At 44.4% G+C, this 27,986-nt stretch overlaps 1 protein-coding gene across 2 annotated transcripts in view; it reads left to right on the forward strand.

Annotated features, from left to right (window-relative positions):
- TIMM44 (translocase of inner mitochondrial membrane 44) overlaps positions 1–27,986 on the forward strand; it is a 262,338-nt gene that overhangs the window by 114,130 nt on the left and 120,222 nt on the right. For both annotated transcript variants that reach the window (XM_040417742.1, XM_040417741.1), the window contains one exon: positions 24,309–24,448. In XM_040417742.1, the coding sequence (XP_040273676.1) occupies positions 24,309–24,448 (140 nt within the window). The remainder of the gene's footprint in view (positions 1–24,308; positions 24,449–27,986) is intronic.

The following is a 27,986-nucleotide window of genomic DNA, read 5'->3' on the forward strand; positions in this document are numbered from 1 at the left end:
CAAATCCTATACCGATTTCATAAAAAAAGAATTATGATGGCTATGATACAGGAGATGCACTTTAAGCTCTCATCTATACCAAGCTGTGTGAACAGATACTACCCCATCTGGTACCACAGTCCCCACCCAGATAAAAAAAAGCAGGTGGAGTCTCTATAGCTTTCCACAAAGCTTTCCGACCTAAGGTCTTAGCTTCAGATATTGATTCAAAAGGCCGATATATCTTCCTTAAACTCACGCTTAATGACTCCATATTTACTGTGGCAAATGTTTATTTTCCCAACCAGGGCCAGACATTCTTTGGGACCAAAATCTTGAGAAGACTGGCTGGCTTCGCCGAGGGTTCCCGCGTCATCCTAGGCAGAGATTTCAACATGGTCATGGACCCCGAGCTGGACTCCTCTGTGTGTAAGTCCTCGATCTCTCCCTCGTCACTGCGCATGTTTAAAGCAGCTCTCACATCTTTCGACTTCTATTCTTCTGCCCACAACAGCTACAGCAGATTAGACCATCTCTTCGTGTCGCAGAGCCTCCTGGACCTTGACCCCCGATGCTCAATCGACTCCATGATTTGGTCTGATCATGCCCGGTATTTGGCCTACTGTCTCCAACCCACACACTCTCCCGTATGGTCACCTGGAGATTAAATGATAATCTCTTGAACGACCCAGTCTGTGTTGCAGACGTGAAAAAAGCCATTGCAGACTTTATCACTGATCATAGGTCAGATAACACTGCCCGCCTTTAAAATGGGAAGCCCTTAAATGTGTCCTCAGGGGTATCTTTTTGTCGCATGGGGCTTGGCTCAAAAAGGAAAGGGCGCATAAGCTCTCTACACTCCTTACGGAACTGGACGCTAAAGAGGCTATAAACAAGACCTCTTCTTCAGACTCCCTCAAAGCTGAGCTCTCCTCCATCCGACAACAAATCTTAAAAATACTTGACCAAAAATCCCTATGTCTCAGAAACAAAATCAAACGTGGTTATTACGAGTTTGGCGATAAATGCAGCAAATGGTTGGCGAAAGCCCTACACCCGTGTATCCCTCTCACGCATATTCCCTCGCTAAACGTGGGCTCGAAAGACCGGATCCACGCCTTGCTCGAAATCGCGCACGAATTCCAGACGTATTACGCCAATTTATATAATCTCGGGCAAACGCCTTTAGGCCGTCGCCCCCAAATGTACAAAATTACCTCTCCCAATTCGGACCCTCATGTCTTCCAGGTGACGCGTCTTCTGGTATGGAGGACGACTTCTCCGCTTCAGAACTTCTGTCCATCATTAAAGACCTTCAAAACGGGAAGAGCCCTGGTCCAGATGGCCTAACCTCCCGTTTTTACAAAACGCTCAGTGATGACCTGGCCCCCTTGCTCCTAGAGACATTCAACTCTATATCAGATACATGCCCCTTTCCATCTCAGTCCCTACATGCACATATCACAGTCATTCCCAAGCCGGACAAAGATCATTCCCTTTGCTCAAACTACCGGCCTATCTCCCTCCTTAATATAGACTTAAAAATATTTGCTAAACTATTAGCCCTGAGACTGCGCCCCTACATTCCAAACTGTATTTCTAGAGAACAGGTGGGATTCGTCCCAGGACGAGAGGCCCGCGACAACACCATCAAGTCCATTAGTTTGATATCTAAAGCTAAACAGTCAAAGAGCCCTTTATGCCTGCTATCGGTCGACGCAGAAAAAGCCTTCGACAGGGTCAGTTGGCATTTCCTGGAGAGAACCTTAACCCATATTGGCTTGGGATCCAAAATGGTGCACAGAATTATGGCTCTGTACACCTGCCCCACTGCCCGAGTACGCGTCAATGGTACACTATCGGATCCCTTTCCTATTTCAAACGGAACGCGCCACGGTTGCCCCCTGTCCCCGTTCCTTTACATACTAGTCATGGAATCTTTAGCTAATGCCCTACGAGCTAACGAATCGATCAAAGGCCTCCGTTTTGGTGACGTAGAACATAAACTCTCAGTGTTCACCGACGATCCCTCTGTGTTAAAAGAATTTGAGATTTTTGGCTCACTATCCAACTTCAAAGTTAATATCCAAAAATCTGAAATTCTAAATATCACTCTCCCTCCCAGAGAAGTCTCGCCACGCTCCAGAATTCCTTCCTGTTTAAATGGTCCCCACTCACGCTTAAACACCTGGGAATACACATATCTCCGGATCCTTCCCACCTGTTCAAGCTCAACTATTTACCCTTAATCCATACCATCGAAAATAACCTTCGATCCTGGTAGAACTTAAATGTCTCCTGGTTCGGCAGGATCAACACCTGGACACCTAAAGATGGACGTCCTGCCCAGGCTCCTATATTTATTTCAGACAATCCCTTGCTGGGTTCCCCTCTCTTATTTCACTCTACTCAGAAGAATAGCTTCTCGTTTCGTTTGGGGTAGGTCCAGGACTAGACTGAACTACAACCTAATGATCCGTTCAAAAACCCAGGGAGGCACGGGTTTGCCCAACTTTTTGGCATATTATAGAGCGGGGGTCGCCAATTGCGTAATTGACCTCACACACAACCTCAACACGAAACTATGGGTCGAGTTAGAGCATGCTCTGGCCCCAGGCTTGATTCCGGGTGTCTTCTGGTACCTGAAAAAAACCTTGAACCAATTGTCCACCCAACAGTTCTCGCCTTTTCTGTCTTCCATAGTGGATACTTGGATTGGGTTCGCCTCCAAGGCTAAATTGGCCACGATCCCTGGTCCTCTCACAAGCCTATCTGGCCACCCATCACTACCCCCCAACCTCATGGCCCTACCCTCTTTTGGGCTACAAGCCAAGCCTCAGGTCAGAGTCAGAGACATACACTCCACTTGCGCAACTTTACTAGATCTCTGGCACCTGGATCGCAACTTCCATCCTCCCTATCCGATTTAAAAAAAAATATGTGTTGCGACCTCTGCTCCTGGACACCCTATATCTCTCATATACGCCATACTGAACTCGGGAGAGATCGGGGACGACTCGGAGGAGCTCCCTGCTCCGGCTAAGAAATTCATACAATCCTGGGAGAGTGATCTGGGATGGTCCCTCACATCTGACCAGTGGAAGAGATCCTTACTGTTTGCCCATAAGTCCTCTATATCCTGTAAGATACAGGAACTCAACTATAAGATTTGGTCTAGATGGTATAGGACCCCGGTTAAGCTACACCAGTTTTTCTCCTCCGTACCAGACACCTGTTGGCGCTGCCTGAGTTCAAGGGGCACCATGTTGCACACCTGGTGGGACTGTCCCGGAGTTGCCTCTCTGTGGAGGGACATATTCAAGCTTCACAAGCATTTCTATAGGTCCTCCATCTCCCCATCTCCGCAGATTGCTCTCCTATTGGCCTTTCCAGGTAGAATCAAATTGGAAAAGAAATGTTTTCTTAGATTCTTTATTATAGCAATGCGCCAAATATTACTCGGGCCTGGCGCTCAACGGAAAGTCTCCATAGAATCACATGGGTAACGGCCCTGGATCATTTGGCGCGAATGGAGGAGATTGGCGCTCAGGACCAGGGAAAGGGTCCTGCACATTCCTGAAGCTTGGTATCAATTCCGTGCATCGGCTAACTTTTCAGGCTGGTTAACCTCAGGTATTCTTGCTTAATCTGCTTGTATTAGACCTACTGCTCTGAATTCTTAATTGGGCTACTAGTCTCTCCTCCTTCCATTTTCCCTCCCTCCCTCTCCCTTCATTCCGATTTCTCTTTCTTGTCTCCCCTTTTACTAGATTGATGTTTATTGATCTTTACCTGTATAAAAATATAGTATATGAGAAACACAAACCTCTTATGTTTCACTGCATTTCCTGCATACTTTGGGTTTCAATAAACACAAATTGAACAAAAAAAAAGAGAAATCCAAACTTTCTGTAAATTTTGGAATTTTGTTTATAAATAAAGGTGAAACAGATTGTAATTCATGTTGGTGGTAAATTTGAGTCAATGTGTCACGAGAAAACAGTCTCAGAATCGCTTGTATAAGTAAAAGCGTTCCAGAGTTATTACCACATAAATTGAAACATGTCAGATTTGCAAAATGTGGCTTGGTACTTATGGTGAAAACTGGTTTGGTCTTTAAGGGATTAAAGGTGTTAAACAATACCTAAATTGCCCCTCAAAATGCCCAGGCACCTACGTCGCTCCTGATGCCCATACGACTGCCGATGCATCTTCCAATAGCGTGCCACAACGAGCCTCTGTAGCATCGCGGGTGACACTAGAGAGCAGTGTTGGACTGGGGTGCCTAGGGCCCACCAGAAAAATTTATTTTGGGGCCCACCGTACAGATATTTTCAAAGATTACCTGCTAACACAGCAACAAGATGATACCAGATGATTTATTATGGGGGTCCCTGCAGCAGCTTTAAAAGTTAGGTCCTGGGGAGAAGAGGACACTGGTAGCTTTCCTCTTTACCTTGAAGTCATTTCAACTCTGATCGTGTCCATAATAATAAACTGGGGAGTTTCATTAATAACCTAGCAAGTGTTTTATATAAACATAGGCTGGTAAAGGTGCTGTACATTGAATATATGTATGTAGTGCAGTAAGTCTACTGTGTTATGTACCACTTGTGCAGGGGGTGGGAGACTAGGGGCCCACCCGGGGGATTCACCTGTACCCCTGTGGGCCAGTCCGAGCCTGCTAGAGAGGCTTGTTCCCGTCGCAGCCTGCTATTGGCTGCCCCAACCTTCATGGTTCCCCTCGCGTCACCAGATGTTTTGATCCAGGTGACGGGGAGATGCGTCAGCGGGCGTGTGGGCATCGGGACCGGCGCGGAGTAAGTATAATCTGTATGAGGCGCCTGGGCATTTTGTGAGGGCATTATAGGTGTTGGGTAACCTCTTTAAAAATAGTGCAACAAAACATGTGCTACAGCCTGGATAAACCCTTGGGCACCACGTGAGTCGTAAGTTGTTGTAGTCGATATGTTGAAAGCAGCACACATGGGCAAGCATAAGGCCCCTTGCAGACAAGCGTTTGTCACGCTGCGAGTGCGCAGCGCAGCTCCCGGCCTGACCTCCCAGCACTGACCGGGTCACATAGCATTATATTGATTTATGATGCTATGTAACCCTTACAGTTCTGGAATGTATTGGATAACACTGGCAGTATTATGTCAGTGTTATCTAATACTTTCCAGAACTATAAGGGTTACATAGCATCATAAATCAGTATAATGCTATGTAACCCCCAGCAGCCTAAGGGGCCTAAGGGTTTGAGCGATCAGATTGCAATTGCTGATGACTAGGTCAGGGCAACTCACTCCAAAATGGAAGTTATGATTGATGTGTGTGGGTATGAAGGATAGCCTATTTGGTCTTATCTCACAGAAGAGCTACTGTAGCACAAATTGCTGAAAAAGTTAAAAGGGTTATCCATTTTTTATGATCAGAAATCGTTTTTATCATGCAGAGTGTAAATCTATATAAATTTGGTGTCTCCATAATTTCAACTACTCCCAAGATAAATCTGTCATTTATTCCTCATAATAAACACCATAAAAACAAAGCCCACTAGTGGGAAAACTGTGGTGTCTGTTCTCGGAAGCCTCAGAGTTAATCTAATTTATGCAACAGAGCTTATTTTGCAAGTCACGTTTAAAGAAACCAGAACATGAGGCACATAATAATCTGTGATGAGGTCCTAGATACTGGTCAACATAGGCATTGTTTTTCAACCATTCACCCCAAAAAAATATTTGCCTTGGGAGCGTGTGTTACACGGGAAAAGTAAAAACAAAATGTAATTAATGATATATTGAGAGATACTTTAAACTGATGCACAAAGCAGTCCATGGTTTTGACATACCACCATTCAAATCTTGTCCAAATATACTTAAAGCATGTCCCTAATTCAACAGCTGTAATTCGACTTGCCTTCAACAGCTGTATGGCATGGGGTGTGGACTTACCCTATCATTGGGAGGTACAGAGAGAAAATTCAACAGTATGTAGCCTCCTTATGGGCTTTCACATTACTTATACACTTCCTAATTCTCTTCTTTCATTCTATTTCCTCAGACAGTTTGATAGGCAGAATAAGCAGGAAGCCCCCCTCTTTAAAGAAGTGCTACAAAAAATGTTATTCTCTGACATGCTAAAAAGGTGCATGTGTCTGTATTAGTGAGCTAACCCGCTACCCTCTGCTTCTCGACTGTGTCATGTGACCAGCAGTCAGACTCTCCAAGTAACACAGCTTATGTGTGGACAGGAAGTCAGTTTCTCTATATATTCCTATGGGAGCCTCACTCTGTCTCATAGGAATGAATAGAGAAGTAACTGACTTCCTGTCCTGTGTCAGTTGGCGGTCAGAGTTGGTCACATGACACAGCTAAAAATTAGAAGGGAGGGGATAACTCACAAATACAGTCACTGATGATTTCTTCTTTAATCATATAATACTTCTAGTGGCCCTGAGAAATATCTATCAACACTGGCTGAAGCCAACTCCTACAGTTAGAGTTGATAGAACAGCTACAGAAATTATTAAAGTGTACCTAAACTTATAAATAAACTTTACTAAAACCTACTGTAACATAGTACATAGTAACATAGTACATAAGGCCGAAAAAATACATTTGTCCATCCAGTTCGGCCTGTTATCCTGCAAGTTGATCCAGAGGAACAACTGTGAGGTAGAAGCCAATTTTCCCCACTTTAGGGGAATAAAAAATTCCTTCCCGACTCCAATCAGGCAATCAGACTAACTCCCTGGATCAACGACCCCTCTCTAGTAGCTATATCCTGTAATATTATTACACTCCAGAAATACATCCAGGCCCCTCTTGAATTCCTTTATTGTACTCACCATCACCACCTCCTCAGGCAGAGAGTTCCATAGTCTCACTGCTCTTACCATAAAGAATCCTTTTTTTATGTTTGTGTACAAACCTTCTTTCCTCCAGACGCAGAGGATGTCCCCTCGTCACAGTCCTGGGGATAAATAGATGATGGGATAGATCTCTGTACTGACCCCTGATATATTTATACATATTAATTAGATCTCCCCTCAGTCGTCTTTTTTCTAAAGTGATTGACCCTAATTTTGTTAAACTTTTAGGGTACTGTAGTTGCCACATTCCAGTTATTACTTTAGTTGCCCTCCTCTGGACCCTCTCCAGCTCTATGTCTGTCTTGTTTACAGGAGCCCAGAACTGTACACAGTACTCCATGTGTGGTCTGACTAGCGATTTGTAAAGTGGTAGGACTATGTTCTTATCACGGGCATCTATGCCCCTTTTGATGCAACCCATTATCTTATTGGCCTTGGCAGCAGCTGCCTGACACTGGTTTTTGCAGCTTAGTTTGCTGTTTATTAAAATTCCTAGATCCTTTTCCATGTCAGTGTTACCGAGTGTATTACCATTTAGTATGTACGGGTGACTTGCATTATTCCTTCCCATGTGCATAACTTTACATTTGTCAGTGTTAAACCTCATCTGCCACTTATCTGCCCAAGCCTCCAATCTATCCAGATCCCTCTGTAGCAGTATACTGTCCTCTTCCGTGTTAATTAGTTTACACAGTTTAGTGTCATCTGCGAAAATTGATACTTTACTATGCAAGCCTTCTACAAGATCATTAATAAATTTATTGAAGAGAATAGGGCCCAATACTGACCCCTGAGGTACCCCACTAGTGACAGTGACCCAATCTGAGTGTGTACCGTTAATAACCACCCTCTGGGGGCGTGGCCTGACCAAGCTCGATGGCGGCTGCTTGTTAGCAGAGCTCTCGCCACCAGACCCTGTCTTAGCCTTTATCATAGCACTACTCTGTGTCCGGCATGAAGATCCAGCCGAAGGACTGTATGCTGACCACTTCAGGGCACAAAGAAGACCCCAGCCCGAAGCCAGATATGGACAAATACCTTAATAAACCGGCCTCTCAGCCGCCATCACGGACCTCTAAGATGGTGCCGAAACAACATGGCGCGGCCTCCTGCGATCCAGCACCGCAAGCGTCCCAGGCACTGAGAGAGGAGGATGCTAACAGCGATCACAGCTCCCAGCACGGCGATGAGAGGTCTGATCTCACCAGGGAGTTCCTGGAAGGAGCTCTGCAGAGAGAGAGCGCTAGCTCCGTTGGCTGCTGACTTGGCGTCCATAAAAACGGACATTCACCACATTGGCGATCGGGTGGAAACGCTTGAGCAGTCACAAGATGCCATACTCACATTCAATTCGGCGGTGAAAGAGTCCCTGCTATCTAATGCCAGAGCAATGAACACTCTCCTACTACAGATGGAGGATCAGGAGAACAGAAACAGGCGGAGGAACATTAGGCTCAGGGGCCTACCTGAAGCTGAGGAAAAAGAAGACCTATTCAAGGTAATGGACTCCCTCTTCCATATGTTGCTGGGCCCAGAACAAGCAGTTCATGTTACAGTAGAGAGGGTGCACAGGGCACTGAAGCCGAAACCGGCATCCTGTGACAACCCCAGGGACATAATCTGTGGTATCCTGAGTTACAGGGATACCGAATTGATTTTACAAGCTGCTAGGAAGAGGGGTGAGGTAAAGCTACAGGGGGCCAATGTACAGATTCTACCAAGACCTGGCAGCCTCCACTTTGCAAAAGAGGAGATTACTAAAGCCTCTCACTGACCTCCTCCGCACCGCAAAGTTCCCATACAGGTGGCTTTTTCCATTCGGGATCCTGATCACGGCTGGGAACCGTCGCATAACTGTTCGCACTCCTGAAGATCTCCCCCCAATCTGGGAAGCGCTGCAACTTTCACCGGTGGAGATTCCCTCCTGGCTGCCTGTACCACCTATGGAGGACTTACCACCGCTACCTTCGGTGTCGAAATGGATGCGGCCAAAACCTCAAAGATCTGGGAAGAACAAAAGAGCCTGGGCCCAGGGAGCACCAGACTGAGGGTTTGATTCTAGAGTTATTTTTTCTTTCCCCTCACTTTGCTAATGGTGCCACCACACCTGGGCTGCTTTGTTGCAGTTGTTGACTCTTATATGATAACAGCTCCTGGGACCCTTTATAACCCTTCTTTTTCTAGCGTTGTTCCGATTTCTCATTTTTTGTCTAATGTGCATGTGGCGCTGTGGTGTCCAACTTCTTTTTTTTATATTCTCACAATTGTCCCTTCCTATCTGACAAAAGAGCAAGTCAGAGTAGTACAGTAGTTTTTGTATTATGGCAAACGGGGCTAGAGGTAAGGGTTCTGGGCTGGTCGGGATGCACATGTCATTTACATGTGTAATCTTTTTCTTCCTCCCCCCAGCACAAAATTCCGAATTTATCAGGAATTGACCTCCAGTTATATTTTCTGTTCTATGGTTTTAACAGTTTTGATGTGTACACCCTTGTCATCTGGTCAGATGTATGATCTCAGTTCGTGGTTCTATGACTAACTCCTAATGGCTCCACTAACATTATGTCTATCCACCTTTAATGTACACGGATGTAATAATCCAGTGAAACGCAGCAGAATATTACAGGTCCTTAAGAAAATTGCGGCTGACATTGTACTCCTTCAGGAGACCCATTTCTCTGACTCACATGTGCCTAACCTTACCAACTCCCCCTTTAATGTTTGGTACCATGCCACCTCCAGCAGCTCTGCAGCTAAGGGGGTCAGTATTGGCTTCAGGCGAGGTGTCCCCTTTACGCTGCATTCAGAAGTGAAAGACCCTGAAGGTAGATACCTTCTCTTGAGGGGGAAGAGAGGTCACCACACTGTTACGATCTGCAATGTATATGCGCCAAACATAAAACCGACTAACTGGCTGAAAGATGTATTGGGTATAATTGGGGCTTTTGCTTCTGGCATTATTTTAATAGGCAGGGACCTAAATTTCGCTCTGAACCCACTACTTGATACTACTTCTCGGAAATCAGCCATTTCTTTTCGCGCTCTTAATCAGTCCAGTCACACCTCAGAAGTCTCCACCTTAGTGATGTTTGGAGGTCGGTGCATGGTGACAGGCGTGATTATATGTTTTTTACTCTAACCCCCACAAGTCATACCAGAGGTTGGACTGCCTCCTTATTTCTGATAGATGTCTGCCTGAGGTACAATCTTCCACAATCCACAATATCACGATCTCTGATCATGCACCGGTCTACTTTGTTATCAACTTTCCTGACCTATGTAGCAGAGAATGGATCTGGAGATTGAACCATACCCTCCTGGATTCAAGCACTCAGGTGGAGTCCATATCCCAAAAGTTAGAGGAATACTTTAGCATTAATGTAGATACCAGCACACCTTGTGCCATTGTCTGGGAGGCGCATAAGGCGGTAATCAGGAGAATTCATGGCGCTTGGCTCCCATATAAAAAAGAGTCGAATGGGTAAAATGTCAGACCTATTATCCCGCATTGCTATACTTGAATTGTCCCACAAACGCTCACTTGCACTGAAGGATTTAGAGGAATTGAAAGTCCTGAGGCAGGAACTTAAGGAGTTACTAAATATTAAAGCGTCTAAGGCCTACATGAGGGTTAAGCACAAACAGTATGTCCATGGTAATAAAGGGGGGGAAATTATGTCAGCCCTCATTAAAAAACGGGATGATCAGGTCTTCATCAAGCACATGAGAACGCAAGAGGGGCCTGTTACCACTGACACTAAAAAGATTTCAAGGATATTTAGAGATTATTATCATGCCCTATACAACCTCAGACCTGAGGAACCAGAGGATGTGCGGTTGGCAAGGGATAGAGACATAGGGACTTTCTTGCAGCACTTGACCCTACCGGTTCTTGATGATCCCTCCAGATTGTCCTTGTTGGCCCCAGTTACTTTGGAGGAAGTGAAGAAAGTTCTTGGTTCCACGCCGTGCGGAAAAAGCCCTGGCCCAGATGGGCTCCCAGTGGCTTATTATAAGAATTTTTTTCCGGTCTTGGGCCCGCAATTGGTTGTATTTTTCAATTTACTACTGAATGGGTCCCCTTTGCCTAAACAGGCGTTGGAGGCCCATATTGTTGTCTTGCCTAAACCAGGCAAAGACTTGGAAGTCCCATCCAGCTACAGACCGATCTCTCTGCTAAACGCAGACGTAAAAATGTGGGCTAAACTCTTAGCCAACAGACTCTCCCCCTTGCTGCCAGGGATTGTCTCCCCTGAACAGTCTGGCTTTGTGGGGGGCAGGGAGTGCAGAGACAGCACCTTTTTGAGTATTACAGGCCCAACAATTTGCTCTGAAGCATGAGAAGAAGCTTGTGTTCCTCAGTACAGACGCAGAAAAGGCATTCGACAGAGTTGACTGGAATTATATGAAAGCCACTCTGTTGAAATTTGGCCTCCCTTCTCAGTTTGTAGAAGCGGTGCTGTCCCTGTACTTGAGTCCTTCCGCTAAGGTCCAGGTCAATGGCATACTATCACCTGCTTTTAAGATTTCTAACGGGACCCGACAAGGATGCCCGCTATCGCCCACATTATTTATATTGTGCTTGGAAACATTTATTCAGGCTTTGAGACAGGACCCCGCTATTGAAGGTCTGAAGGTGGGTAAAGAAGTCCATACTGTAGCCGCGTTCGCGGACGATATGCTTCTTTTCTTAACGAAGCCTGAAGAAGCATTGCCTGCTCTCCTAAAACAGCTAGACAGATATGGCTCTCTGTCCAACTTTAAAATTAATCTATCTAAGTGCATAGCCTTAGGTATTAACATCCCCCGTTTGGCGTCAGAGTCCTTTGAGAGGGATTTTCCTTTTTAGTGGCATGACTCCCATATTACGTATTTAGGCATTAAAGTGACAAAGGACCCCAACCAACTATTTCACCCTCCATTGCTTTCAGACATCAAGCAACAATTGGCTGATATCAAAATCCCTTTTCTGTCCTGGATAGAGATGAAAAATCTGCTTAAAACTTATATCTTGCCTAAACTATTATACACAATGCAGACACTGCCAATACCTCTCCCCCAATCTTTCTTAGCAAGGGTCCGCAGCCTTTTCTCCTCTTTTGTTTGGGGTAATCGTAGAGCTAGGTTAGCTTATAAAACCTTAGCTAAACCCATATTTAGGGGAGGTTTTGGACTTCCTGACACGGCCACCTATTATAGGGCTATTCAAATGAGACTGCACTCTCAAATCAGCAATCTTGCGACGAATAAGTTGGGATGCAAAATAGCCAGGCATTTATTGGGTCCTGGTGGCTTGGCGAGCTTATGGGATCCCAAATTAGCAGTGAGGCGTAGCAATAGCCGGGATAACCTTGATCCTCTCAGGGGAGTCTTAGCTGTATGGTCTAAGACAGGGATCAGCAACCTCCGGCACTCCAGATGTTCTGAAACTACAACTCCGAGAGTGCTCCATTCACTTCTATGGGAGTTGTGAGAACAGCTGAGCATGTTTGCATGCTGGGAGTTGTAGTTTCACAGCAGCTGGGGTGCCGGAGGTTGCTGATCCCTGGTCTAAGATGTCAGTACTCATTCGCCCTTCTCCTTGCTTGTCACCATTTACACCCATATGTTTTATACCATACTTAGTTGTGAAAGGTTTTCAAGACGACTTGGGACTATGGGCGGCACTAGGCACTGGGGCAATAGGAGACATACTGCAACAGTGAACGGTCCCTTCCATTCACAGCCTTCAGTCGAGGTTCCCACACATACCATGGTCTCCCTTACATTATTCACAATTTCGGAAAATATGTAACCAGTTCATAGCCTGCACACCTGATCGTCTCGATTCCTCTTGGTATGACTCTATTTTGCTTCAGCAGACAAATAAAAAAGGGACCATTTCTAGGATATACAATAAGATACTAGATAGTGAAGATCTCACTAGACCCCTTTTTATCTCTCAATGGGAAAAGGATTTAAATACCACTTTTGACTCTGGCACGGTATATAGGATCCTATGTCATTCTCACGGGTACTCTAGATGTATCCGGATTCAGGAAAATTCCTACAAGCTGGTTACAAGGTGGTATAATACACCGGCCAAACTTCATGCCATGGACTCCTCCCAGTCGGACAGGTGTTGGAGGTGCAAGGAAGCAAAAGGAACTTTATTGCACATCTGGTGGGACTGCCCCTTGATTACCCCGTTCTGGGATATGATATCTAAACATGTTCAAGAGATTAGTCCTTCTTCCTCCCCACTTACCCCTATAGGGGTCTTACTCAACTTGTCTAATGTCAATTTCATATTAACAAAACACTCACTGCTGGCCTCATTAGTTGCAGCGGCGAAACTTTTAATTCCAATGTATTGGCTCACCAACAAATTACCGTTACTGACAGATTGGATTTATAAAGTACACGAGATACGCCAACTAGAGGAAATGTCTAGTTGGAGTTCCCTGGCTCACGACAAATATTTGAAGGTATGGACTCCATGGCTGAAGTGGCAGACCAGTCATTGTACCACCATCAGTGCTATGGGTTCTGCTCCTACACAACCAGGGGGCTAAATGTAAATCGCATAACTTTTTTCGATGCTCCTTCTCTGGCTTGTAGATACGGGAACTAGTTCCTTATTTCTTATACGTGTATATACACATAAGGCTAGGAAGTCTCGCAGCTGATGTCTGAGAATGAAAGTTTACCTGCTTAGCCATGACTAGTTGGGTTGAAGCGCAACTAGTGCGAATGACAAAACTCCTTGGATGACTTAGTAACCACGATATATATATAAGTTGTATTACTCATTTAACACATCTATCACTGCTTGCGGTGATTCCATTCATGTCTTTACGATGTCTCTGTATCAGATCAAGGATGTACCGTATTTTTCGCTTTATAAGACGCACCTAGATTTTTGAGGAGGAAAATAAGAAAAAAATTTTTTTAACCGAAAGGTGTGCTTTTGGAGGGGTTTTGAACTAATGGTGTGCTTTTGGAGGGGTTTTGAACTGATGGTGGTCTGTGGATGACGCACTGTTATGGGGGGACCTGTGGGTGACGCACTGTTATGGGGGGACCTGTGGGTGACGCACTGTTATGGGGGGACCTGTGGGTGACGCACTGTTATGGGGGGACCTGTGGGTGACGCACTGTTATGGGGGGACCTGTGGGTGACGCACTGTTATGGGGGGACCTGTGGGTGACGCACTGTTATGGGGGGACCTGTGGGTGACGCACTGTTTAGGTGGGACCTTTGGGTGACGCACTACTACGGGGGATGTAGCATCATATATAGCATCTTATGTAATGGGGGTCACTATTCACACAGGGACAATATACTGTGACACATATGATACTGTGACCAGCATAAGATGATCTTATGCTGGTCACAGTATCATGTGTCACAGTATATTGTCCCTGTGTGAATAGTGACCCCCATTACACCACAGGGCACACAGTAGACTTTATATGTAAAATCTTTTAATGGCTCTGCTTTCTTCTATACCAGTACTCACTATAAAAGCAGCAGTCCGGCCAGCACGTGACGTCACTCACTCAGTCAGTCACGCTCCTGCCAGCTTCATTAATGAAGTGGGAGGAGCATGACCGAGTGAGTGACGTCACGCGCCGGCAGGACCGCTGCTTTCATAGTGAGTACTGGTATAGAAGAAAGCAGAGTGTAATGAAGCCGTTTTCATATGTAAAGTCTATAATCTTCAAGCAGTGTCTCTGCTTTAAACTAGGGCAATCCTCTGTAGTGCAACTCACTATGAAAGCGGCAGGCAGAGCGGCAGCGTAACCTCGCGATTCTCACTCATTAATGCTCCTCCCACTTCCTTCCCATGAATGAGTGAGAATCGCGAGGTTACGCTGCCGTTCTGCCTGCCGCTTTCATAGTGAGTTGCACTACAGAGGATTGCCCTAGTTTAAAGCAGAGACACTGCTTGAAGATTATAGACTTCACATGTGATAATTACCGTGAGCGGGGTCCGATGTATTACAGTACAGTGACTGCATCGGGCCCCGCCGCGAGTGTTGCCAGCCTCCGTCCCCTCCTCCCACCCCTCTGATACATTGCGGCTTGCGATGTATCAGCGTCAGCAAAGTAAACATGGCAGTGTTCGCTTTATAAGACGCACTGACATTTCCCCCCCACTATTGGGGGGGGAAAAGTGCGTCTTATAAAGCGAAAAATACGGTACTTTTATATTGTTCAATTTTTATGTTCTTGAGCAATTGTCATATTGATGAAAAATAACATAAATAAAGATTTTGTTAAAAAAAATAAAAAATAACCACCCTCTGTTTTCTATCATTGAGCCAGTTACTTACCCACATACAGATGTTTTCTCCCAGTCCGAGCATTCTCATTTGATATACTAACCTTTTATGTGGTACAGTGTCAAATGCTTTGGAGAAGTCCAGATATACGACATCCATTGATTCGCCGCTGTCAAGTCTAGAACTTACCTCCTCATAGAAACTGATTAAATTAGTTTGGCATGACCGATCCCTCATGAAGCCATGCTGATATGGTGTTATTTGCTTATTTCCGTTGAAATGCTCTAAGATAGCATCTCTCAGAAAACCTTCAAACAGTTTACCCACAACAGATGTTAAGCTTACCGGCCTATAGTTTCCAGGCTCTGTTTTTGGACCCTTTTTGAATATTGGCACCACATTTGCCATGCTCCAATCCTGTGGGATATTCCCTGTCAGTATAGAGTCCGCAAATATAAGAAATAATGGTCTGGCTATGACATTACTTAATTCCCTTAGGATAAGGGGGTGTATGCCATCCGGTCCTGGCGATTTGTCTATTTTAATCTTTTTAAGTCGCTGATGTACTTCTTCCTGGGTCACACAGGACACTTTTAATGGGGAATTTATTTTTACATTCTGCATGTCATCTGACAGTTTATTTTCCTCAGTGAATACATTGGAGAATTTTTTTTTTTTTAACAGCTTTGCTTTCTTCTCGTCGCTCTCTGCGACTCCCCCCTCATTACTCTTTAAAGGGTCGACACGTTCAGATTTATACTTTTTAACATTTATATAATTGAAGAACATTTTAGGGTTAGTTTTGCGCTCTTTGGCAATTAATCTCTCGGTCTCTAGTATGGCCACTTTTATTAGTTTTTTACATGTTCTATTTTTTTTCCTTTTATAGTTTTTCAGTGCTTCCGGTGTACCCTCCTGTTTTAGTGATTTATATGCTTTCTTTTTGTCATTTATTGCTTTCTTTACAGTTCTATTTATCCACATTGGTTTCTTTTTGTTCCTTAACCTTTTATTCCCATACGGTATGTACCTCTCACAATGAGATTTTAGGATGCTTTTAAAGATATCCCATTTTGTGTCTGTATTTTTTTTTCCGAGACTTTGTCCCAGTTAGTTAGGCCTATGGCCTCTCTTAGTTGGCTAAATTTTGCTTTTTTGAAGTTTGGTATTTTTGTTCCTCCCTGTAGAAACGCTCTTTTGAATGATAATTGGAAGGTTATTACTTTATGGTCACTATTTCCCAGGTGTCCCCCAACCTGCACGTCTGTTGTTCTGTCAGGCCTATTGGTTAATACGAAGTCCAGTATGGCCGTCCCTCTAGTCGGGTCCTGAACCAGTTGGGAGAGGTAATTGTCTTTGGTTATTGCCAAGAACCTGTTTCCTTTATGAGATATACAAGTTTCAGTTTCCCAGTCTATATCTGGGTAGTTGAAGTCCCCCATAATAACCACCTCATTATGATTTGCCGCCTCGTCTATCTCGTTTAGTAGTAGATTTTCTGTGGACTCTGGTATATTAGGTGGTTTATAGTAAACTCCTATTAGTATTTTATTATTGTTTTTAGCTCCATGTATCTCTACCCACAGTGACTCCACATGTTCATGTCCCTCACTTATATCTTCACGGAGTGTGGGCTTTAGACAAGACTTTACATAAAGGCAAACCCCTCCCCCTCTCCGGTTTTGACGATCGTTTCTAAACGGACTGTAACCTTGTACATTAACTGCCTATTCATAGCTATCATCCAGCCATGTCTCAGTTATTCCCACTATGTCATAGTCCTCCTCACACATCACTAATTCCAGCTCCCTAGTTTTATTAGTCAGGCTTTTGGCATTAGTATACATACAATTAAGAGGTTTATGTATATTTTTTTACCCAACACCTTTCCTTCTGAACTGTTCTAGTCCCTCCTTCCATTCCTCCCCCAGTCCCACTACCTTGCCCCCGGTCTCTATCTGCCCTATCTTCCCCTCTTATAATGGAATTTCCCTCCTCTCCAGTCCCTAGTTTAACCTCCTCAGGACCGCCGTACTCAGGATTGCGTCTTTGCGGCGGTCCTGTTGTTCTGGGTGGGCGCGCCGGTGCGTCCTCTCGCGAGACGCGAGATTTCGTGCATTGCCGGCCCGCGCATGCGCATCGCAGGCCGGCAAAAGTTAAAGAAGTATTTCGTCACCAGCCTGCCAACCACGATCATTGGCTGGCAGGCTGGCGATTTTCAAAAAATCTAATCAGAAGCCAGATAACAGATCATATTAGTAAATATGATCTGTTATATGGCTTCTCTGCTCCTCTGCTGGTCCTTTTCGTCGGTTGGATCCAGCAGAGGAGCAGACTTCACTGTGAGTACCCACCAACACTACACCTTAGCCCCAGATCACCCCCATCATCCTAATTAACCCCTTGATCGCCCCCTGTCAATCACTTAGTGAAAGACAAAAAGTGATCAGTGTAAACTGTCACTTTTTTTTTTTTCACTAGTAGTGGCTGTTAGGTTTTAGGATAGTTTAGGTCCCTTGGTTAGGTAGTTTAGCGTCAGTTAGCGCCCACCCCACCGCAGTCACTTATTCGCTGATTAGCGTATCGCTAATCAGCATTTGTACTTTTATAGTATCTGTAAGTGATCAAAACTGATCACGGTCAGATCTATAATAGTATTAGTGTCACTTTAGTTCGCCCTCCACCCAAAACGCAGTGTTTGCCCGATCAGGCCTGATCGGTCGCCCACACGTGCGTTCACCCACGCCCGCCCCACCGCAGTGACAAAAATGTTTTTATTTTTTGATCACTGCACATTCACTTTACACGCACTGCGGCGATAAAAAAATCAGTTTTGATATTTTTTATCAACCGCAGCGGCCTCTGGTACTTCGCTAGCCTCCCCTTTGTAAGACAGGTTTGCTTTTTTTCTTGGGTAGTCTCAGGGAATACCCCTAAATTTAGTAGTCCAAATGGCAAACAGGGGGTATTCTTCTGAAGAGGCCTACAGGATTCTGACCCAGTCGGATGAGGAGTGGGAACCCTCATCTGACGAATCTAGCAGGTCAGAATATGAACCTGTGGAAAGCAGTGGCTCTCTGACCCAAAGTTCGGACGAGGAGGTGGAGGTCCCTGATAGAACCAGGTGTACCCGGCCCCGTGTCGCTAGACCACAGGTTGTGCAGGATCCGTTTCAAGAGCAGCAGAGTAGGGCTGTCGCTGCCGGATCACGTGGTGAGGCATACACCAGCAGCGCAGCCCTTCCTGGACCTAGTACCAGCACTGCCGTACAACATGGTGACGTGGCGAGCACCAGAAGGGCAGTTGAAGCTGGTACGGTGGCACGTGCAGTAGTTACCCCGTCGCAGCCACCGCGCAGACAAGCCCGTAGAGCCCCTAGAATCCCTGAGGTGCTGGCAAACCCTGATTGGCAGTCACCAACTTCAGCCGCACCATTAGTTCCCTCTTTCACCGCCCCGTCTGGAGTTCGGGTTGAGACGGCTCATATCGGTTCGGCCCTGGGATTTTTTGAGCTGTTCTTGACTGCGGAGCTCTTGGACTTAGTCGTGGCAGAAACAAATCGGTATGCCACACAATTTATATCCGCCAACCCGGGAAGCTCTTATGCCCAGTCTTTCCGGTGGAAACCAGTCCAAGTTTCCGAACTTAAAATTTTTCTGGGCCTTCTCCTCAACATGGGTCTAACTAAAAAGCATGAATTGCGGTCATATTGGTCCACGAACCCAATTCATCACATGCCCATGTTCTCTGCTGCTATGTCCAGGACACGATTTGAGACCATCCTGCGTTTTCTGCATTTTAGCGACAACACCACCTCCCGTCCCAGAGGCCACCCAGCTTTTGACCGACTCCACAAAATTCGGCCCCTCATAGACCATTTCAACCAGAAATTTACAGATTTGTATACCCCCGAGCAAAACATCTGCGTAGACGAGTCCCTAATACATTTTACCGGGCGCCTTGGCTTCAAACAATACATCCCAAGCAAGCGTGCCCGGTATGGGGTCAAATTGTATAAGCTCTGTGAAAGGGCCACAGGCTATACCCACAAATTTCGGATCTATGAGGGAAAAGATCAGACCCTGGAGCCGGTCGGTTGCCCTGACTACCTGGGGAGCAGTGGGAAGACAGTCTGGGACTTGGTGTCACCCTTATTCGGCAAGGGGTACCATCTTTATGTGGACAATTTTTACACAAGTGTGGCCCTCTTTAGGCATTTGTTTCTAGAACGGATTTGCGCCTGTGGCACTGCGCGAACTAGTCGCGTGGGCTTCCCCCAACGGCTCGTTACCACCCGTCTTGCAAGGGGGGAGAGGGCTGCCTTGTGTAACGAAGAACTGCTCGCGGTGAAATGGAGAGACAAGCGTGACGTTTACATGCTCTCCTCCATTCACGCAGACACGACAATCCAAATTGAAAGGGCAACCCGTGTCATTGAAAAGCCCCTCTCAGTCCACGACTATAATGCGCTCATGGGAGGGGTGGACTTCAATGACCAGATGTTGGCTCCCTATTTAGTTTCCCGCAGAACCAGACGCTGGTATAAGGAGGTGTCTATATATTTAATTCAATTGGCTGCATAGAATAGTTTTGTTCTCTACAGTAAGGCTGGGAGAACAGGATCCTTCCTCAAATTCCAGGAAGAGATCATCGAGAACCTCCTGTATCCAGGAGGTTCTGTGGCCCCATCCACCAGTGTAGTTAGCCGTCTACACGAGCGACATTTCCCCAGTGTCGTTGCTGGTACCTCAACCCAACCGCCACCCTGAAAAAAATGTCGTGTCTGTAGCAGGAGTGGAATAAGGCGTGACACCCGCTATTTCTGTCCTGACTGTCCTGACCACCCTGCCCTATGCTTTGGTGAGTGTTTCCGGAAGTACCACACACAGGTACACCTAGCATAGGGATTGCATCTCACAGGACAGGCACACAGGGCTATTAGGGCCCTTTTACTCACAGCTGCTGCAAACATCTCCTTTCACCTGGGATAAAGTGCATAACGTACTTCGCCACATCTTTGGGCTATTTGCGCTTTGCACATTGTCCCATGGGGAAGGAGAGGTTTGTTCTATAAAGGTATAAAAAAACTAAACAAAAAAAAAATTACCGGTAAGTAAAAAAGTTAACGTTCAGTTAAAAAAGTTAAAAAAAAGTTTCTATGTTCTGTTCAACAGTTAATAAATTTATTGCGTTGCGGCATGGTTTTTTATTTTTTTTTATTTTTGTTTTTACCTTCCAGGTGGACCAACCGACTAGCTGCAGCACTGATGTGCATTCTGACAGAAGCATTGCGCTGCTGTCAGATTACACGCAAGTCGGTGTATGCGGCGCTGCAAGACGAGATTTCTCCTCTGCAGTAAAAGATACGTTTGCCGAGGCATATGAGCTGAGGAGGTGGCGGTGTTCATATACTTTGGCAAACACTTTGTATATATATATATATATATAAAAAATAAAAAAAAATCCCGGCAATGATTTATTTATCCACATCGATTGATGTGAATGGAGAAATCTGGTTTGCCAGGGCATACGAGCTAAGTGGGTATGGATGTTGGGCGGAGCTCCTATGTCCTGGCAGACGCCTTTCTCCTCCTTTTTCTTTTTTTGACAGAGATTTTTTCATCCACATTGATCGATGCGAATGAAGAAATCTGTGCCGTTCATTTTTTTCAGCGGCTGAACGGAAAAAAAAAATCTCATTACCCGTATGCTCAATATAAGGAGAATAGCAGAAACTCCTAATGCTGGGTATACATGTAATGAGTGCGGAGACCCTCAAATGCCAGGGCAGTACAAACACCCCACAAATGACCCTATTTTGGAAAGAAGACACCCCAAGGTATTTGCTGAGGGGCTTATTGAGGCCATGAAAGATTGAAATTGTTGTCCCAAGTTAGCGGAAAGGGAGACTTTGTGAGAAAAAAAGCCAAAAAATCAATTTCCGCTAACTTGTGCCAAAATTTTTTTGTTTCTATGAACTCGCCATGCCCCTTATTGAATACTTTGGGGTGTCTTCTTTCCAAAATGGGGTCACATGTGGGGTATTTATACTGCCCTGGCATTTTAGGGGCCCCAAAGTGTGAGAAGAAGTCTGGTATCCAAATGTCTAAAAATGCCCTCCTAAAAGGAATTTGGGCCCCTTTGCCCACCTAGGCTGCAAAAAAGTGTCACACATGTAGTATCTCCGTATTCAGGAGAAGTTGGGGAATGTGTTTTGGGGTGTCATTTTACATATACCCATGCTGGGTGAGAGAAATATCTTGGCAAAAGACAACTTTTCCCATTTTTTTATACAAAGTTGGCATTTGACCAAGATATTTCCCTCACCCAGCATGGGTATATGTAAAATGACACCCCAAAACACATTCCACAACTTCTCCTGAATACGGAGATACCAGATGTGTGACACTTTTTTGCAGCCTAGGTGGGCAAAGGGGCCCACATTCCAAAGAGCACCTTTCGGATTTCACCGGCCATTTATTACAGAATTTGATTTCAAACTCCTTACCACACATTTGGGCCCCTAGAATGCCAGGGCAGTATAACTACCCCACAAGTGACCCCATTTTGGAAAGAAGACACCCCAAGGTATTCGCTGATGGGCATAGTGAGTTCATGGAAGTTTTTATTTTTTGTCACAAGTTAGTGGAATATGAGACTTTGTAAGGAAAAAAAAAATAAAAATCATCATTTTCCGCTAACTTGTGACAAAAAATAAAAAGTTCTATGAACTCACTATGCCCATCAGCGAATACCTTAGGGTGTCTACTTTCCGAAATGGGGTCATTTGTCGGGTGTTTGTAATGTCTGGGCATTGTAGAACCTCAGGAAACATGACAGGTGCTCATAAAGTCAGAGCTGCTTCAAAAAGCGGAAATTCACATTTTTGTACCATAGTTTGTAAACGCTAAAACTTTTACCCAAACCATTTTTTTTTTTACCCAAACATTTTTTTTTTATCAAAGACATGTAGAACAATAAATTTAGAGCAAAATTTATATATGGATCTCGTTTTTTTTGCAAAATTTTACAACTGAAAGTGAAAAATGTCATTTTTTTGCAAAAAAATCGTTAAATTTCGATTAATAACAAAAAAAGTTAAAATGTCAGCAGCAATGAAATACCACCAAATGAAAGCTCTATTAGTGAGAAGAAAAGGAGGTAAAACATTTGGGTGGTAAGTTGCATGACCGAGCAATAAACGGTGAAAGTAGTGTAGGTCAGAAGTGTAAAAAGTGGCCTGGTCTTTCAGGGTGTTTAAGCCATGGGGGCTGAGGTGGTTAAACACTCCTCCAACCTTCTAGGCATCTTTCTCCCTAGCACAGCTGCCCCTTCCCCATTGAGGTGCAGCCTGTCCCTACGATAGAACCTGTAGCCGATGGAGAAGTCGGCCCAGTTCTCCAGGAACCCAAACCTCTCCTTCCTCCTACACCAGTTCTTGAGCCACTTGTTAATCTCGCTAATCTCCCACTGCCTTTCTTGTGTGGCCCGTGGTACAGGAAGTATTTCGGAAAATACTACCTTTGAGGTTCTTGCCCTGAGCTTTTGACCTAAATCCCTGAAATGATTTTTAAGGACTCTCCACCTACCTCTAACTTTGTCAATAGTTCCGATATGGACCATGACCGCTGGATCTTTTCCAGCCCCTCCCAGTAATCTGTCAACCCAACCCGATCTGTACTTTATAAGTGGTGGCATTTAAAACCCAACTATAGCAAAAAAAGGAAGCCTTCACAGAAGAAAGTTAAATTAGTTGGCCACTTTCTGGCTATTTGTGATCAATGTGTATGTAAGATAATTATATTGCACTTAATAATATATCCTTTGTTAGTATTCTGTAGTGTTTGCTATATTTCATAAGCCATGCTCCCTTGTAAGGCAAATCTTCTGTACTGTTTTCATAAAGAGGTCTGTCCATAAAACTGCTGCTGATAGAGGGTCATGTGACCATACGCATCACTCAGTCTCCCCTATTCATACACAATACGCCTGCACTAAATTCCCAACACTGCAAGGGCAGATGGCAGAGTATTTGAATGGAGGAGACTGAGTGATGTGCCTGGTCACATAACCATCCATCAGCAGCCACTTTAAGGACAAGACCTCTGTATGGACAGCACAAAAGACTTGGCAAACAAGGGGGTATACGTTATGACATAAAGAAAATGGTGCAGAGTTTCAACAAAGGCTATATTAGTAAGTGCCGTATAATTGTCTTACATACACATTGATCAACAATAGCCAGAAATTTGCCAATCCCTTTGTTGAAGAGACAACTTCTGAATGTTTGGTTCCAAGCAGAGTATCAAAGAAAAAATAGTACTGGCTAGTAGAAATGGGCAAAAGAACACATCACTTATACAGAATGGTTAGAGAAAAGTATTTTTGGAGGGATGGATTTTAATTTGAGATATGTGGTTGATGGAAGGGGAATGTTTTGAGTGTGAAGTGTAGAACAAATGAATGCAGAGGGTTTGGTTTGATGCTGGTAAAGTGGAATGATTGCACAGAGTAAAAGGACTTTTAAATAAGGAAGGCTATCATACTGTTTCTATCAGCATGCTGTTTGGGTGCAGCCAATATCATCTTGCCTTAAAGGGGTATTCCCATCACAGACATTGGGGGCATATTGCTAGGATATGCCCCCAATGCCTGATAGGTGCGGATCCCACCTCTGTAACCCGCACCTACTATGAGAACGGAGCAGGGAAATAAACGGAGCGATATGCCCCCATTGTCTGTGATGGGAATACACCTTTAAGACAATACCCTAGAGGACTTCTTTGACGAAGCAGTGAGCTGGTATTTTTGTCTGTAATGGACTGGACAGAGAAAATACAAGATACCTATCATGCTGTGCTTTTGTCACAGTAACTTGACCAACTGGTACAATAAAATGCCCTAGAAGCCTGCTTGTGGGAGGAGTGTCAGGAAACATTAGAAAAGTCTATAAGGCCAAGAGGCGCTTGATGATGCTACTTATTTTGTATAGTGTTAGCATGAACTTCATTGTGTGATTTATAGCTTGCACTGTTGCATAGTGCTAAATAAATCTTTTCGGTACCTGGGACTTTAGTGCTGTTGCCCACTGGTTACTGGTCAGTTGGTCTATTGGGATCCTATAGCCTTTTTATTACTTTTATCGTGTTCATCTATTGCTTCCTACCTTGTATATTTATTTTTCTAGGGTGTAGAAACTGTGAAGAAGGAGATTGATGAAAGTATCTTAGCCCAGACTGGTCCATATCGGCCACCATCTAGGCTGAGAAAGAGGAGTGAATTTTCAGGAGAGAAAATGAGTGAAGAAAAGATATTTGAGCCTAACGAGTGAGTAATTGACTGTACTGTATATCAGCAGATACTTGTGCAATTGGTACTTTCGACTTAGGAAAACGTGTATGAACGTAAAACCTCTCACGTTTATTCAGCAACCTGATAAAAATTGCTGTGCAACGCAAATGGGCTTCTCTGTCAGTTTTTATTAGCTGTAATGTCCTATTTTATCATATAGATGGTATTACATGTTTTGCTCTGTTAAAGAAAACCTGTCACCATGAAAATTCAATGTAAGCTGCAGGCAGCAAGTCATAGAGCAGGAGAAGCTGAGGAGATTAATATATCGTTTTATGGGAAATGATTTAGCAAAACTTGTAATTTATACATTAAAGCTCTGCTCTTTCTGAGCTCAGTAGCCATGTAGGCCAAGCATGGCCAACCTACGGCTCTCCAGCTATTGTAAAACTACAACTCTCACCATGCCCTGTTGTAGGCTGTTAGCTTTCGGCCTCTTTCACACGACCGTATGGCTTTTTCAGTATTTTGCTGTCCATTTTTCACGGATCCGTTGTTCCGTTTTTTGTTTCCGTTGTGTTTCCGTTCCGTTTTTCCGTATGGCATATACAGTATACAGTAATTACATAGAATAAATTGGGCTGGGCATAAAATTTTCAATGGATGGTTCCGCAAAAACGGAACAGATACGGAAGACATACGGATGCATTACCGTATGTGTTCCTTTTTTTGCGGACCCATTGACTTAAATGGAGCCACGTAACGTGATTAGCGGGCAATAATAGGACATGTTCTATCTTTCAACAAAACAGAAATACGGAAACTGAATGCACACGGAGTACATTCCGTTTTTTTGCGGAACCATTGAAATGAATGGTTCCGTATACGGAACGCAAAAAACGGCCCGTAAACGGGGAAAAAAAACGGTCGTGTGAAAGAGGCCTTAGGCAGTCTGGGCATACTTTGATGCTCACAATGTTAACACTTAGGCCCCTTTCACACGGGTGAGTTTTCCACGCGGGTGCAATGCGTGAGGTGAACACAATGCACCCACACTGAATCCGGACCCATTCACTTCAATGGGGCTGTGCAGATGAGCGGTGATTTTCACGCATCACTTGTGCGTTGCGTGAAAATCGTACCATGTTCTATATTTAGCGTTTTTCACGCAACGCAGGCCCCATAGAAATGAATGGGGCTGCGTGAAAATCACAAGCATCAGCAAGCAAGTGCGGATTCGGTGCGATTTTCACACATGGTTGCTAGGAGATGATAGAGATGAGCAACCCCATTAAAGTTTAATCACTGTATTATTTTCCCTTATAATTTTTATAAGGGAGAATAATAGCATTCTTAATACAGAATGCTTACTAAAATGTGCTTTGGGACGTTTAAAAAAATAATAATAACTTGCCTCATCCACTTGATCGCGCAACCGACAGTCGTCTTCTTCTTTCAGGACCTGCAAAAGGACCTGCAATAATAAAATCTACAGAACACCGATCCCAAGCCCGAACTTCAGTGAAGAAGTCCAGGTTCGGGTCTGGGTACGCATTGCACCCGCACGATAAAAACTGAACAACGCAATCGCAGTCAAAACTGACTGAAATTGCGTGTGCACTTGTGCGTGTTTCCCGCAATGCACCTGGGACGCCCGTCTGAAAGAGGCCTTAGGAAATAATATTCAGTTGTATTACCTTGCATAATTTTTTTGCAAAAGCGTTTATTATATCATGTTTGCGTATTTCACTTTCACATAAATGACTCATTGTTTATTTTTGTGTTATATTTATACAGTCATATTTTAACAAACTAGCTGATATTAATATTTGGTGACTGTCGGATAGTAGGCCACGCTACAACTCCAGCTGTAATGTTGAGTATTTATATTCATGTGGGGGTCCTGAACCCTATTGTGAGTAGGACCCAGCACATATCTCATATCTGTGTATGTATGTATATATGTGTGTGTATGTATATGTGTGTATGTATATATATAATAAATATATATATATATATATATCTATATATAAAAAGGAAAAAGGGGGATGGCAGCACCGTCACAATAGAACTTGGAAGAGAAGGGTGCACAGGCCCAAATGTGGATATAAGCCAATCCAACAAATATAAAAAAAGAAAAAAGGGCAGCACTCCACTGGATTAAAATAAAATAAACTTTATTTACCCAAAGGCTGTAGCGACGTTTCGGCTCTTACACAGGAAGGCTTGAGGAAGGCTCCTGTGTAAGAGCCGAAACGTCGCTACAGCCTTTGGGTAAATAAAGTTTATTTTATTTTAATCCAGTGGAGTGCTGCCCTTTTTTCTTTTTTTATATATATATATATATGTAATAAAAAAAAAAAAAAAATATATATATATATATATATATATATATATATATATATATATATATATATATATATAATAAATACATATAATTAGGGTTGCTTTGGGTATCGAATTTTTGATACCCAATCAATACTTTTGTCTGGTATCGACCTCGATTCCGGGATTTGCCTTTTTTCGATACTAGGCTTCGCTACTGCGCAGTCTAGTATCACAGAGCATGCGCGCTCCGTGATCTCCTCAGCAGCACAGGGGAGAAGGAAGCAGTCTCTCCTTCCCCACTGTGCCGCTGCTGCCATTGCCACAAAGGAGGAGAGAGGGGCGGGCGCACTGCGCCACCAATAAAAGTAAACGTTTAATACAAATTCAGGAGGCGGGTGCTGGCGGGGAGCTGCGATCACGGCAGTTAACCCATCAGGTGCCGCACCCGCCTCCTGTATTAAATGTTAATTATCATTGGTGGCACAGTGCGCCCTCCCCCCTCCTCCCCAGTATTAAATTCATTGGTGGCGCAGTGCGCCCCCTCCCCTCAACCCCCCCAGTATTAAAATCATTGGTGGCGCAGTGTGCCCCGTCCTCTCAACCCTCCCAGTATTCAAATCGGTGCGCCCCCACTCCCCCAGTATTCAAATCATTGGTGGCAGTGGCCACAGGGTCCCCCCCCCTCATTGGTGGTGCAGTGGCAGCTTGTGATCGGAGTCCCAGCAGTGTAATCCTGGGGCTCTGATCGGTTACCATGGCAGCCAGGACGCTACTGAAGCCCTGGCTACCATGGTAAGCTCCCTGCTGCTGTGTGCACAGGGCAGCAGGGAGAGTCTGAAATCCTATTCACCCTAATAGAGCTCTATTAGGGTGAATAGGGCAAGGGATTAAAAGATCCCACATTCTAGCCCCTAAGGGGGGGAAATAGTTATTAAATATAAAGTAAAAAAAAAAAATATTAAGTATAAATCGCCCCCTTTCCCAATTTTACATATAAAATATATAAACAATAAATAAACATAGTACATAGCGCCACTTCTGAAAAGTCCAAACTGTTAAAATATTTTAAAAATGTCCTATGCGGTAAACAGAAAAAAAATAAGTAAAAACTTCTTTATTTTTTTGTCACCTGCCCCTTCACTGTGACTGACAATGCTTATGCAGAGAGTTCAGCAAAGCCAGCCGAACTGCAAGCGGTCAGTCACAGCGTAGCGCAGGGAAGGGGGCGTGGTTACCTTGACTTGAA

This window comes from Bufo bufo, chromosome 2 (assembly GCF_905171765.1).
Source record: "Bufo bufo chromosome 2, aBufBuf1.1, whole genome shotgun sequence".
In the NCBI taxonomy this organism is placed as follows: domain Eukaryota; kingdom Metazoa; phylum Chordata; class Amphibia; order Anura; family Bufonidae; genus Bufo; species Bufo bufo.